The sequence below is a fragment of the Nomascus leucogenys genome, chromosome 22a (genome assembly GCF_006542625.1).
Source record: "Nomascus leucogenys isolate Asia chromosome 22a, Asia_NLE_v1, whole genome shotgun sequence".
Taxonomy (NCBI): Eukaryota; Metazoa; Chordata; class Mammalia; order Primates; family Hylobatidae; genus Nomascus; species Nomascus leucogenys.
Genome location: NC_044402.1, coordinates 96,575,478 through 96,590,812, shown reverse-complemented (window position 1 = coordinate 96,590,812; position 15,335 = coordinate 96,575,478). Strand labels below are relative to the sequence as shown.

At 39.6% G+C, this 15,335-nt stretch overlaps 1 protein-coding gene across 2 annotated transcripts in view; it reads left to right on the top strand.

Annotated features, from left to right (window-relative positions):
* HECW2 (HECT, C2 and WW domain containing E3 ubiquitin protein ligase 2) overlaps positions 1 to 15,335 on the top strand; it is a 402,132-nt gene that overhangs the window by 312,339 nt on the left and 74,458 nt on the right. For both annotated transcript variants that reach the window (XM_030804281.1, XM_030804280.1), the window contains exons 15-16: positions 10,018 to 10,152; positions 14,556 to 14,658. In XM_030804281.1, the coding sequence (XP_030660141.1) occupies positions 10,018 to 10,152; positions 14,556 to 14,658 (238 nt within the window). The remainder of the gene's footprint in view (positions 1 to 10,017; positions 10,153 to 14,555; positions 14,659 to 15,335) is intronic.

Below are 15,335 nucleotides of genomic sequence, written 5' to 3'. Positions count from 1 at the left end.
GGGAGCCTCCTGATAATTTATAAGTTAGGTATTATTATCATTCATAATTTACTGAAATTTAGAGGTAGAAGTAGGGATCTATATAGAATAGTAACTAAAAAGTTTCATCAGTTTGGCATTTCATGAAAATAATACAGATTTGTTAACTGATGAATCCTTACTCTTATAGGAAATACATGATGACTTATAAGGGATATACTGTAGGATTCATGTCAGCATCCTATTCCTCCTCTTAAGGAACTGCTGGTCTCCCTTAACCATGGTGGTCTGAGAGAATGGCATTTTCACAGCAGGGTTTCTTTTTGGTGTTACAGTTCTTTGCTGTCCGTGTTGTTTTGATCACTGCAGGGTAGTCTGGCCTGGGCTGTTTGCTCCTGCCTTACACCTGTATAATGACATGGAATGTTCTCTGTTTCTCTATGATGGGTGCTCTGATACTGTGGTGTCTGAGTGGTTTTGTTCTCTTGCTGTATCAGTGGACCTCTACTCTGGTGGTTGTATTCTCCATCAGGCATGATCATGAAACTAGGGTTTTAGAAACATCCTTGAAAGCCAAGTAACTTAGAACTGGAACTGAAAGCAGATCCACACATTGGCACAAAATCATGTACTTCCTGTGTAAAGCCACTAACCATCCCTTTCCTAGACATTGCTATTTTACCCTAAATGCCTCTTCTTTGAATTATAAAAGAATGTGTGCCTGTATACATATGTAACAAACCTGCATGTTGTGCACATGTACCCTAAAACTTAAAGTATAATTTAAAAAATGGTAAATAAAAAAGGATGTGTGCCTTAGCACTGGTATGTGCTATGCAAGGGTCCACTGTAGAATGACTTATTTATGGCATGAGATACCTGGAAAGTTTTCATAGTAACAGCAGTATTTGAGGTGAGCCTTAAATGATGGGTTGAAGTTTGGTTAAAAGAGATTTTGGAGGAGAGAAAAAATAGGAATGGGGTGGGGAAAACACCCAAAGGAAAGGCATAGAGACAGGAAAGCACCAGGTGGGTATTTCTGGTTCCTGTGAAGAAATAATGAGTGAATTTCAAGAGACACATATGAATTACATGAAATCAGTGGATGCTGTACTACAGAGAGTCAAACTGAGAGAATGCTACAAGATGACTTGGATAATGAGAAAACAAAATCGTGAAAGTTATTATTTCTCAAGTTTACATAATGGGCTTATTTGATTTAATTTTTAGAAAAAAAGTCTCTTTTTTAAAAAGTTCCTTTAAGATGTTAAATACGGACTATTTCCCCCTGCCTCTTTGCTTTAGACTCGCAAACAATATTAACCCAGGATTTTTTCCCCAGATTATTTTCTTTGGCCCTAAATCAAGATGCAAAGAAACTTTGAACTTTATAAGTGACATATCATAAATGTCATGAGATTTTAAAAAATAAAAATGTACAATGGGAACCATCTTCTTATTTAAAGTGAAATATCTTTCCCATAGTTTGTTGTGTTTTTCCCTGCAGAAATCATGTGTTACAATATCTCCCAGCTAAATTGGCTTCCATTTCTATGTCCAAGCTTTGTAACTCTAGAGGTTTTGACTTTGGGTGTCAGATTAGGAGTTTAAGTATTAGAATGGTCCAAATACTCATCTTTGAGAACCACAGCACATAGCAGTTATGGTTATGAGGACAGATTTTAGAACAGAGCAAATATTTGTAGGGTAGAAAGTACCACAGGCTGAGCCTATTTGAGAATTCTCATTTTACCAGACCCTAATAGCCTGTGTGGCTACAGTTGTTTCAGTAATGACCCAGACCCTGGTTTCAATCTTGCATGAAACTGATGGCAACTATTTACTGGGTGAAGTCCTATTTATCTCAGTGAGTAAAGTGCAACTTAATATTTGGAGGCCACAACTTATTATAATTTCAAAAGTCTCTTAGCAAGATAAATGCTACATTTTGAAAAATATGTTGTCTACTTGACCACCACATTTGTTACTTTTGTGACACATTTTTAATTGCTTGGAAACAACTAATACCTCTTGTGGTGGGTATCTGGTTTAATTACCTTAAGTTATGCAGCAATCTAGCTGTTGATGGAATTAAACTATAAAATGATAGATAGCACATGGTTTTTAAGGTCTATTTTAAAAGGTAAAAATATGTTAGAAAAAATTAATGCATAAGTATACATAGAAGGCAAATGGCAAAAATAAACTGTCTTGGGGTTATGTCTCTTTTTGAATGAGAAAATAGAGCAGAGATCAGTTTTATGAATAGATTTCTGAGTAAAACAGTAGACTCATGGAATCTTGAAGGAATTGCCTAAGTATAGAGATGGACTTTGCCTTTTCTTTTTTAACAGTTGTCTTTATGACCTGCATGGATTTAAATATATATATATATATTTATGACCTCCGTCTTAAAAAATATATATGTATGAGTATATGATTTCAACATTTCATGTTAATGCCCTTCTACTCCACCTAAAATGTGGTAATTTGGATAATTTTATTCCCAGTCTTCCACAGCTATAAGTTGGGAAATGTTGGACAATCAGCTGTCTGTGGCAGGTGGGGAGGAGGGCTGATTTGTAGCACTTACCAGTTTTGATGGTGTAAATTCCCCCAACATGGTCAATTACATGCTGTCAGCATCACATCAACCTGCTCACAGAATTCCTTAAAATTACAGTCTGCTCTCACGAGCTGGTACAAGCCATCTCCAACATAACACTGGCTCCCCTCTTACAGGTTGAACGCCTAAATACTGTCACTCCCAACATATAAAATACCACTCCCTTAGCTAACATTTTACATCAAAGTGTTGTACTTATATTGTACTTGTCCACATCTACTAACTGGCTGTTTTCAGGACTCTGGCCCAAGTACCACAAATCCCTGTTTCCTCTCCTAGCACCTTTAGAGCTACAGTCATAGCAGTTAAACGTAATACTTTTCTATAACCTTTTTTGTGACTGATACAGATGTCATGAAATAATTGGGACTACTGATTCCTTCAAAAGAACCAAGTTAGCATGACGATTTTTTTACTGAGGTTAAACTGTATCATTCAGCCCTTTTCATCTCCACTATTTGTGACAGAGTCTTTCTAAGACATAAAGTAGAGAAAATAATAGCATGTTTATTCCTTATAACTGAGGGAATCTTGGGGAAAGGAGCCAGGAGCTGAGAGGAGAGTTATAATTTGGAAGGAAGAGAATGGGTAAGTAAATACAATCTTTAAAAAATGAAAGTAGATTACAACGAGCCTTTTTTTGAGCACTCCTAAGACTGTGTAAGCTAAGACACCAGAATTTATAACAGATACAATACATAGTGCTTCTGGCTTATCAATTATTGTCCTTTCACTGTTTCCATAACTCTTTATAGAAAGAAAAATGGAAGATCGGATGTTCTGTCTTTCTGTAGCATAGTTACAAGCACTTTTTGTTTTATTTTGTTTATATAGCCTTTTACTATGTATTCCTTAGTGGCAAAATAGTAACTGGAAACAATTTCAAACTTCTTTAACTTAGATTTGTTGAGCCTGAGGTTGGTATTTCTTCATAAATAGTGGTGGCTTTTTCTTTTCTTAAAATAATAGAAGTTTTTTTTTAAAAAAAAAAAAAAAGAAAAAAGAAAGAAAGAATTGTGTAAAGAAAGAAATGTATTTTGTTTGGCTTCACTAAAATACCACTTGGCTCCAACTAGCCCATACTTCCTGACTCTGACTATGCCCCGAAGCAGTGAAAGGGTAGATGTTTTCAAAAATGAGATTCAAGTTTGTGTATTTGCATTCCTTTCAGCTTTTGAGTTGTTAGTTGGCCCAGCACTGTAAAGCTTGAGTGAATTTCCTTAATGAAACTTAGCATTAGGGAATCAATATTGTTCAAAATTTGCTTTGCTAGTAGCCAATGTGAAAAGGATCTGTTTTTCCATACAATTTCTTTTTTCATGTCTGCATTCTCGACATACTGTACTCTAGACAGTATTTATTAATACGTGGTAGATACTTTCATAAATAATTGCAGGCTATTCAAAAATTGTGACATAAAGTGATCCAAATTTACTAGGTCAGCTTCATTGCTGTGGGAAAATGATCCATTTTCCTGACATAATTGATATGTGTGTCACAAACAGAAATGGCATGCTTGGACTTTGCATGCTCTTCTCTTCGTTTTAAAGTAGAATCTATTTTTCACAATTCAGCTGTGACCTGAGTAATTTCCTTTATGTGAATAAAGCAAAGCACTGAGGAAACCTGTCCAAGGTCACACAGTGGGCCCAGAGTGGAGCCAAAACTCACACCAAGGGATTGCGCCTTAGAAGTGCTATATTCAGTCACTGCCCTAGCTGTGTGGCTTTGATGGAGGTCTTAATCGAGACTTTTCCCCTAAGTATTTGGCAGATGTAAAAAGCATGTGTAAACAATATACACATTCCATTTGACTCTGAAATAGAGCCCCTTGTGGGATACAAATAGGACCTATTCTCCACCCATGGCCATCCTTCCAACAGATTAGTGATGAGAATTGGGCGCGGTATGTAGAGCATGCTGTCTGGGATCAGTAGCAGTCTTTCCACTTGAAACTTTGCAGTGTTGAAACTGGTGAGGCCAAGCACTGTGAGTGGCTGTTACTGTCAGCCTCATTGAGTACATACTGAAATGTTTTCCTAAAATAAAGTATGATATAAGGTGTGAGGGGAGTGGGAAGAACATAAAAAGGAAAAGATGGTAGGCAGAAAGCAGAGTGGAAAAAAGGAGATGATGTATGAAAAGAAGAGAGGTGGGGAAAAAGATATTGCTCATTGGGCCTTGGGGTCAGACAGAAACATGGGTTCAAATCCCAGCTTGATAAGTTCCAACTGTACATTTCATTTAAATTGGGAATTGTATTCTAGCTGTATTAAAGGTGAATGATAGATATGTCATTATTCACCAAATAGGGAAGATCCCTACATATAATGGTGGTTTCTGGTTTTACTTTTAGAGAGACTGTCTTTCCTCTGCAGTGTGGAAACTTCACTGTTTCCACTGGGATTTGATTTGACTGTATTGTGGTGGAAAACCCATATACATTTTAACATACAAGACTGTATTCTCACCAGGCACGGTGGCTTATGCCTGTAATTCCGACACTTTTTGAGAGGCCAAAGCAGGTGGATCACCTGAGGTCAGGAGTTCAACACCAGCCTGGCCAACATGGTGAAAGCCCGTCTCTACTAAAAATACAAAAAATTAGGTGTGGTAGTGTGGGGGTGCGTGCCTGTAATTCCAGCTACTTGGGAGGCTGAGGCAGGAGAGTCACTTGAACCTGGGAGGCAGAGGTTGCAGGGAGCCAAGATTGCGCCACTGTACTCCAGCCTGGGCAACAGAGCAAGACTCCATCTCAAAAAAAAAAAAAGTGTATTCTCTCACATAAAGAAGTTGAGAGGTAGGCAGTCTAGGATTGACAGGGAGTTCATCATGTTGCAAGAGCCCCCAGCTCCTTCCAACTTTTTTTTTTTTTTTTGAGATGGAGTCTCGCTCTGTCACCCAGGCTGGAGTGCAGTGGTGCGATCTCTGCTGACTGCAACCTCTGCCTCCCAGGTTCACACCATTCTCCTACCTCAGCCTCCCAAGTAGCTGGGACTACAGGTGCCCGCCACCATGACCAGCTAATTTTTTGTATATTTTTAGTAGAGACGAGGTTTCATCATGTTAGCCAGAATGGTCTCGCTCTCCTGACCTCATGATCCGCCCACCTTGGCCTCCTAAAGTGATGGGATTACAGGTGTGAGCCACCGTGCCCAGCCGCCCCTTCCAACTTTTTGCTCAGCCATCCTTCATTTTGTAAACCAAAAATAAAATTCTAAGCCCCTCAACCATCTGAATGGACCCCTCCTCTCAGCCAAGGACATTCCAAAGTTAACCTAAAAAAGCTAGTTCAGGCCATGATGGAAGGTGGGGGGTTGGATATGCCTTGCAGCTAACCAGCGTTAACACCAACACACAGACCTTAAGACTGATAGAACAGAGCCTTTGAGTCTGATAAGAAATATTTACAGTCTATTCTCTCTGAAGCCTGCTACCTGGAGGCTTCATCTGCATGATAAAACCTTGGTCTCCACAACTGTTATCATAACCCAGACATTCCTTTCTATTGATTCCAGATCTTTAGATAATAACCAACTGCCAAACAGAAAATCTTTGAATCTCCCTATGACCTAGAACTGCCCCCACCCCTACTTCCAGTCGTCTCCCCTTTCCAGACTGAACTAACATATATCTTGCATGTGTTTTTGGTGCCTTAGCCCTCTCTAAAATGTATAAAACCAAGTCTACCTTGGGTAGACATTCTCAAGATCTCTTGAGGGCTGTGTCACAAGCCATTGGCCACTCATGCTTGGCTCAGACTAAATTTCTTCAAATATTTTACAGAGTTTGACTCTTTTCCTCAACAATCCCCATGGTTCAGTATGGCTACTGGAGCTCCACTATTAAATTTGTGTTTCAGAGGGTAGGATAGGTGAAGGACAGAATGAAGGATCACCTGTCCCTCATCAGGAGATTTCCCAGAAGTACCATGTTTTACATCTTACTGGTCAGAACTTAGTCTTGGCCACACATACTTACAAGGAGGCAGGTAACAAACATAGTTTTCACTGGTCCTCCTTCTTTTGAGCCTGTATGTGGTCTTTAGCAAGAAACATTGTGATCCTTAGGAAACCGTTTCAGAAAAGAAAACTATTATTTGTGAAAATAATAGGACCTCATATTTGAGGTGTCACAGGCAGCATGCTCAAAAATTCGTATGAACTATCTCAGTTAACCTTCCTTTAATGTAGTTATGATCCCCATTTAACAGGAAAAGAAACTGAGGTTTAAAAATTTTAACTAGTTTGCCCAAGGTGACATTGCTAGTAAGTAGCAAACTAGAGCTCAGAACCAGGCTTGTCTTTTTCCAGATTCGAAGCATTTAATCATTATGTTGCCTCCCACTTCTCAGTTTTTAACCTGGTACATTTACAATGGGATTTTTAAAATCTTCTGTTTGTGGTTTTAGGGTCTTTAGCTTCCCTCATTGTTTTTTTCCCCAATCTTAAGTATTTCGGTAAAAGAACACGCTTTTTTTTTTTTTTTTTTTTTTGAGACGGGGTCTGACTCTGTCACCTACCCAGGCTGGAGCGCAGTGGGCAGTGGCACAATCTTGGCTCACTGCAATCACCACCTCCCAGGCTCAAATGATCCTCTCACTTCAGCCTCCCAAGTAGCTGGGACTACAGGTGTCTGCCACTGCATGCCCGGATAATTTTTGAATATTTTGTAGAGACAGGGTTTTGCCATGTTGCCCAGGCTGGCCTTGAACTTCTGAGCTCAAGCGATCCGCCTACCTCAGCCTTCCAAAGTGCTGGGATTACAGGTGTGAGCCATCGCACCTGGCCCAGGAACATGCTTTTTAGCACTTGGTTAGTTAATTGTTAGTTGTCTCCTTGTATTTTGGTTGGAAATTCAAGTTTTTGGCAATTTGTTTTTATCTGAGCACCCTCTTTCTCCCAGGCACAGCCCTAAAAGCTATCGGGGATAACAGAGTGACTAAGATACAGTCACTACTCCCAAGGCTTTTGCAGTATAGTTCTTTTGAGAATGGATTTTAGACAAGCCTGTTAACATCACATTAGGCTATGACACTACATACAAATCATAGTTGACCTACATGTAGACACCCATTTGTCTTTATAATTACAAGTGCATCATTGTACCGTTAATGACCACCCATCCCTTCAAAACATTCCTAAGAAATTAGGTAAATAGGCCATTCTAATTTATGCTGTTTGTATTTTTCCCTTAAACAAGATGGTTAATAGGATTGTGTTAGTAATAAAAGCTTGTTACTCTCCATTTACATACAGAGGATATGGGTTTGGTTCTAATATGTATTATTTAAAAATAAGTATTAGCCACATCCATTGGTGCAAAATAATTTAATTGCTATTTTATGACATTTTGAATAGTGGCAGAAATAGTGGACAATTGTATTAGAAGCAGAAACCAAATGGGACCAATGTGACGTTTGGGGTCAGAACCTGTCAATGCAAGTCCACACAGGTTTTATCACTGGAGTACTTTTTACAAGACCTGAGAAGAAGGATGTTTCGCCCAAGGTTAGTAAGGAGGAAACATTACCCAGGATGTGAGGCTGATGACAAAATCTCACACAAAACCTTTATTTTTTTGCACCCAGAATTGGGTAGTAAGAGAAAGGACTGGGAAAGATTCCTGTTCTGTCCATTTTTCTGCTTTGTTTTCTGGTACATCCATTGCTTAAAGTTATTTCTTTATAAAGATGTAAAAATGTTTTCTATATGGGACCTGCCCCATTTCTTGATGATGTACAGAGTTCCATATGAAACATTCTGTTCCATAATGGGAAAATAGTTTCTAAATAGACATAAATATACTATCTGCCTCTGGCATTTGCCTAGATACCTTCATCTCTAGGTGTTAAGGTACTTTGTTAACTGAGCTCCATCGGTTTGAAAGGTCAGTTCTTTTTTGCCTGTTATTTGTCATACATCTTGTGCCTTGACACTTGGTTTATAGGTACTGAGTCTCCTGGCTCTCCTAATAGCCTCTTTCATCTTTGATGACCTAATTAACTATCTGATCATGGAAAACTTACAATTTCTAATTGTACTTAAGATAATGGGTTTCATTATTACCTTGAGTCAATTTTACTTTGAAAATTTACAACATTGGGCCCCTAAGGATAATGATAGATAGCACTTGTATGGTTTTAGAATTAAACAAACAGACCAAAAAATGCTTTGCTGCATTGTATTCCATCTTACTGCAATGCTGAGGTACATGGTTTATGCTCATTCATGATTTCATGTTACCAGAGATTCTGCCATGATCATGACAGACATGGCTTCCACTCTCCTAACACATTATGGGGGAGAAATGTTAGGAATGAAGGAGACATGTTTTCATAAGAAATATATAGCTCAGAGAACTTAAGTGACTTACCCAAAGTTCTAGACGGTATGTGATGAGTTTGTATGGGTGTGTAATGGGCGACTAAACTGGAAAGGCATGTAGGCAGACTGTTAAAGAGTAATGAAAAACTGACCAAAGAGTGGGGTTGTCTTTTCTGTGGACAATAGATAGCCATGAGAAGCTTTGGATTGGGGTGGTGATGTAATTGAAGTGTTTAGAAAGAATATTCTTATAGTAACGGGCCAGTTAAATGACTACAGTGATAGAGATGTGGAGCAGCTGAGAAGCCACCAGTCCCAAAATAATGGGGTGGTGTTCAGGCTGGGAGGGGACAAATAGAGGACACTACAGTGAGAAAATGAGAAGGATTTGGTGGCTTACTGTATAGAGAAGGTAAAAAGAAGAGAAGTCAGTCATGTTTAAAAGTTTCGGCCAGGTGCGGTGGCTCACGCCTGTAATCCCAGCACTTTGGGAGGCTGAGGCAGGCAGATCACAAGGTCAGGAGATCAAGACCATCCTGGCTAACACAGTGAAACCCCGTCTCTACTGGGTGCCTGTAGTCCCCAGCTACTCGGGAGGCTGAGGCAGGAGAATGGCGTGAACCTGGGAGGTGGAGCTTGCAGTGAGCTGAGATCACGCCTGGGTGATGGAGCGAGATTCTGTCTCAAAAAAAAAATTTAAAAAAAAGTTTCAAGGTGGTAAGAACTTTATAATAACCGCATATGACAGTAAGAGCTCAAAGACTATCAGTTAAGAGAAGCCCAAATGTCCATTCTTCTGGCTTCCTTCTCGGATCATATCTTTGGTGACTACCTCGTAGAGTATTTCCTAAAACCAGGCATAATGTTCCTTCCTGCTCTTTTCGATCTGGATCGCATCTAAGCTTGGCTTTCTCTAATCTGATCTGTCCTGTGTGGGTAAGGAGAAATTTCCCCAAAGATTGAAAATTATGAGAAAATAGAGCTAAGACTGTGACTCAGAAGTGAGTCTTTTCCTGGCCGTCTGATGTTATAAGTCAGCTAAGACATGTGAGCGGCGTGTATTTGACTCAGTGTATTGTATCCTAGGCGTTCTTTGTGGACCACAACTCCCGCACCACCACTTTCATTGATCCCCGGCTCCCACTTCAGAGCAGTAGACCCACAAGTGCGCTGGTTCATCGGCAACACCTGACAAGGCAACGCAGCCACAGTGCGGGTGAGGTGAGTCGTGCATTTTGGGGACTGACTTGTTGGTTGATAGAAGCTTCTAGTATGTGATGGTTTGAGGAATTTGATTGTTTTTTTTAAAGCATTTTTTCTTTTGTTTTTTTTATTTTTTTTGAGTTTGATTTAGAGGCTGAAAAGCTTTCGAATGTTGACAGGGCTTCTCTGGAAATACATACAGCCTAAATCACAAATTTAAAAAGGTAGGATATATGAAGCAAAACTGAAGAAATTTAAAATTTTTTGACTCAGAGGAAGATGAGAGGGTGTTGATAATGTACTAAAATGTTTAAGACAGGAAGATGATAAGCCCATTTACACACCCATTTTCAGCCTCACAGGAAGAAATGAATGTAACTTGGTTAAATATAGAGTTTCTTTATATATATATATATATATATTTTATTATACTTTAAGTTCTAGGGTACACGTGCACAACGTGCAGGTTTGTTACATATGTATCCATGTGCCATGTTGGTGTGCTGCACCCATTAACTCGTCATTTAGCATTAGGTATATATCCTAATGCTATCCCTCCCCCCTCCCCCACCTCATAACAGGCCCCAGTGTGTGATGTTCCCCTTCCTGTGTCCAAGAGTTCTCACTCTTCAATTCCCACCTATGAGTGAGAACATGCGGTGTTTGGTTTTTTGTCCTTGTGATAGTTTGCTGAGAATGATGGTTTCCAGTTTCATCCATGTCCCTACAAAGGACATGAACTCATCATTATTTTATGGCTGCATAGTATTTCCTGGTGTATATGTGCCACATTTTCTTAATCCAGTCTATCATTGTTGGACATTTGGATTGGTTCCAAGTCTTTGCTATTGTGAATAGTGCTGCAATAAACATACATGTGCATGTGTCTTTATAGCAGCATGATTTATATTCCTTTGGGTATATACCCAGTAATGGGATGGCTGGGTCAAGTGGTATTTCTAGTTCTAGATCCCTGAGGAATCGCCACACTGTCTTCCACAATGGTTGAACTAGTTTACAGTCCCACCAACAGTGTCAAAGCGTTCCTATTTCTTCACATCCTCTCCAGCACCTGTTGTTTCCTGGCTTTTTAATGATTGCCATTCTAACTGGTGTGAGATGATAGAATTTCTTAAGTAAAGTTTTCTATATTACATTAAAATATTCATCCAGGGATACAGGATTATGGAATCCTCACTAGTATTCTTTAAAATTAGGATATTTTTGAGAGAGTTGATTTATATACTTTATGTGCCTGGAGAAAAAGGGCTGAACTAAGAATTACTAAAAACTGCTCTACTTTACCGGTTTGCAGGGACCAATGGTAACCACATGAGGGCCCTCTAATATCCTAACCAAAAAAAAGGAAGAAATCTTGTTTCACTTCTTCCTTTTGCAGCTTCAATATATAAAAGAAATGTCTTAAGTCGTTTTCTTCTCCTTCATATGGGCTTATGATTTGATTATATACCATCACTTGATTTACATTGTTTCTGAAAATTCCCTTAGACAATAGAATTAGGATCCTTTAGCCACCTTTACATGCCTTTTCTGTGTCTATGTGCATGTCATATTTTCAGTATTATATTGTACATCAAATATGTTTGTAGCCATATATTTTGTTTAAGAAAAAACATGAATACAATAAATAACTGGATGTGATTCATCAAAATTCTACTCTTGGAATTTCCTCTCATGATTTACATACTTGCTCCAATGCATCATGTGTTTGCTGGTTGTAAGTGCAGATATAGAAGGGTACGCATGAGAAGCTCATATAAAAATGATATACAAATATATTACAGGATGAGGTATGTGCAAAAATATTTATGTTTTATGAGTAGCTAATAAATCTTTACCTTGCTGTCATGTAACCCATTAGTGGTGAACTGAATGACGCTAACAACATTCATCTTAAAAGCAGAACAGACCTCTCACCTTTGGACCTTGTGTGCGATGTGTAGCACAATTAGGGCTCTGTCTGATATTTTATTGCATAGCCCATGCCCTTTAACCACTCACCTTATCATGACTTCACAGTATGAAGCTGGCTCTTTGGTCTAGTCAGGACTGTTTTTCTGGGAAAACATGCACGAGATTAATAGCTATACTTTCATTTTCTTTCAACCCCTCTACCTTAAAACATGAATTATTTTCATGGTCTAGTAGTAGTAGCCTTTATGAGAGAGGGACCCTAAGGGATATATTAAGACTTTTCCTCCTATGGCTGGAAACTTAGCAGTGGCCCAGAGATAACTCCATACAGACTGAGTGTCCAGCCCTCCATGTTGTTAAACCTTCCGGGTGAGTGTCCTTTCTGACACAGCTGTTGGAAGCATGCACATCCTGAAGTGCCGCCCATCAGAGGGATTGCCCACTGTCTGCTGGTCTGGTTGCAAGGACTGAGGTCTCAGGGAGAAGACCTTTGGCTTTTCTGGGAAATGATGAGACATGGCAACATACTGTGAGGAGAGAAAGTATATATTGGAGTGTTGAAGTGATAAGTTATCTGACCAACAATCTGTACTTAGTGATCAGATCTCCCCAGAGAGTAGCTGTATTCATTCCTCAAAGCCAGTAACTCAAGAGAAGCAGGATGAGAAGACTTCTAGTTACATACATGAGTCATTTGAGCCACCATCTTATATTCCTTCAGAAAATATTCCATTCAGTAGAAATATTCATGTCTTTTCCATCTAACAAGTTAACACCAAACACCTACTACAATGAAGAAACACAGTGGTTGCTGCTATGAGGGATGCAAATAAATAACACATTTCCTGCATTCTTTTTAAGACGGAGTCTTGCTTTGTCGCCAGGCAGGAGTGCAGTGGTGCGATCTTTGCTCACTGCAACCACTACCTCCCGGGTTCAAGAGATTCTCCTGCCTCAGCCTCCCGACTAGCTGGGACTACAGGCATCTGCCACCACACCTGGCTAATTTTTGTGTTTTTAGTAGAGATGGGGTTTCACCATGTTGGCCAGGATGGTCTCGATCTGTTGACCTTGTAATTCGCCCGCCTTGGCCACCCAAAGTGCTGGGATTATAGGCGTGAGCCACTGTGCCCGGCCCACACTTTCCCGCATTCTTAATAGGAAAAGAAAATATGAAACCATACTACACATGAATAAAAACATGAATGAAAAATGCTTTGTAAATTTTCTTTTTTAATAGTTGGGAAAGAAAAATATACCTTTAGATAATCATGTTTTTTTCTTTTTATTTATGTCTTTCCAGCTTTAGTGAGGTATAATTGACAAATAATATAAACTGTTCACAATGGCAGCTGCTCGTTCTGTTTGTTCTGTGGGAGCTCAGAGGAGGTTGTATTTAACTTGGGCTTGAAGGAGAGGGAAGACCTTGTCGAGGAGGGGCTGTTTGAACTACGCTTTGAAGAATGAGTGAGAGCATTCTTGAAGGACAAGCAAGCGGTGGAGGGTGGGGTAGATATTTCCAGCATTAGAGTCTTTAGAAAAATCCTCAGCAAATACCCAAGTGATGCAACATGATAAAAGGACTGCAAATGGTTGTGGGTGGAATAAAACTCTGTTTTCAACATCCCAGTTTATAAATCCAGTACGGTATGTTATTTTTTCTTATTCTCTCTTATACTGCTCTTCTACTATTGTCTCAAAAGATCTCTGTAATATGGGGGAAAATGCTAAAGCAGAAGCGAAAACAACATTAGAGTTTTCTGGTAAGGCTGTTAATGGGTATTTTTGGTTATCTACTTGTGTGTATGAGTTTCTAAATCTATATTAGGTGCAATAAATAATTCTGGTTAGGACAACCCTATTTAGCTCCTCCACACCTGCTCCTATTAGCACCCTGGTGTGGGAGGCTCAAACCAGAAAGATCTGTTGTACCAGGTGTTCTAATAGGCATGGAGAATTGCTCCTGAGGAGATAATACACTAACTCGGAACCCCACATGAAGATTGCTGCTCTTCAACCCCTCCTCTGCTGAGCCAGGGAATTCCCTGGCCTGCCTTAGCCAAAAGAAGAAATATCTTGGCACTGCCCCAAAACACTTTATACCACTCAGTCTTCCCTTTGATTGTGTTGTTGCAGACTGTGCTCTGTCAGCGCAGAAGTTAGTCCTGATGAACAAGTCTGCTGTTTAGCTGCTGCAGCCTCAGTAATTATAAGCAGATTGAACTACTTCTGTGCCACTTGGTAAAGAGTCACTGCCCCAGCCCCTCTCAAGAATGTGGATGCCTCAACTTTTGCCCCCCATTTAGCCACTGAAACAAGGCTTTCAATAACTAAGAACCCTGCTTCAGCCCCACAGCTGGTGTCTGTTCTGGTCAAGTGGTACTTCACCATGCTCATTGTTAGTATTTTGAACAACTTGGTTTGGGATGCTGATATAGAGTATTCTGGCTCTTGGTGCAGAATGTAAATGATGCTTCTGTTTGCAGGTAGGAGAAGATTCTCGACATGCAGGACCACCAGTCCTTCCCAGGCCATCCAGTACATTCAATACAGTCAGTAGGCCACAGTACCAGGACGTGGTTCCAGTGGGTATGTCATCGCTTTCCAGAAATTATCTGTCCTTTTGTGCCATGATGTGTACCATGTACATTGTGCTCATACTTCCCGTTGTTAGCCTGCTACTTTTTGCCCTGTATTGAGAAATTGCTGCATTATCCTTAAGAAATGTATAACAAAATCCTACAGAATTGATTCTCAAAGGGCTTCTGTCTTGTAATATCCTAAAGGATGAGATTGTTTTTTAATACCACCCTACCTTTCCTGAGTAGAGGTATCATATTAGATTATTGAAGTTAAGGAAAAATAATTTATTAAGGTAATATATTATGCAATCATTATAAATTAAGAATTTGGACAAGCATATACTTAGTATATATTTAAGGCCGAGACAGAATTTAAATGGTGTGTGAATCTGTAGCAGCCTCACAAAATAAACAATCAAAGAGAGCACATTCTTAAGGGCTTTTGTCACAAATAGAAGGCAGCAAGAACCTCCAAAATAGTAAAATAAAAATAAATGAGTGTGGGAGAAAGGCCTAAAAAACAACTTGAGTTGTTATTAAAAGGATGAGGTTGAAGTAGATCAGTGGTTGCCAAACCTGGAGCGCCTAAGGCGGGTGGAGTGGACAGACTGGTGGGAGGCCATATGGGCTCCATGCTCCGTCTTAAATTAGACTAGGTTGGCTGGGTGCAGTGGCTGACGCCTG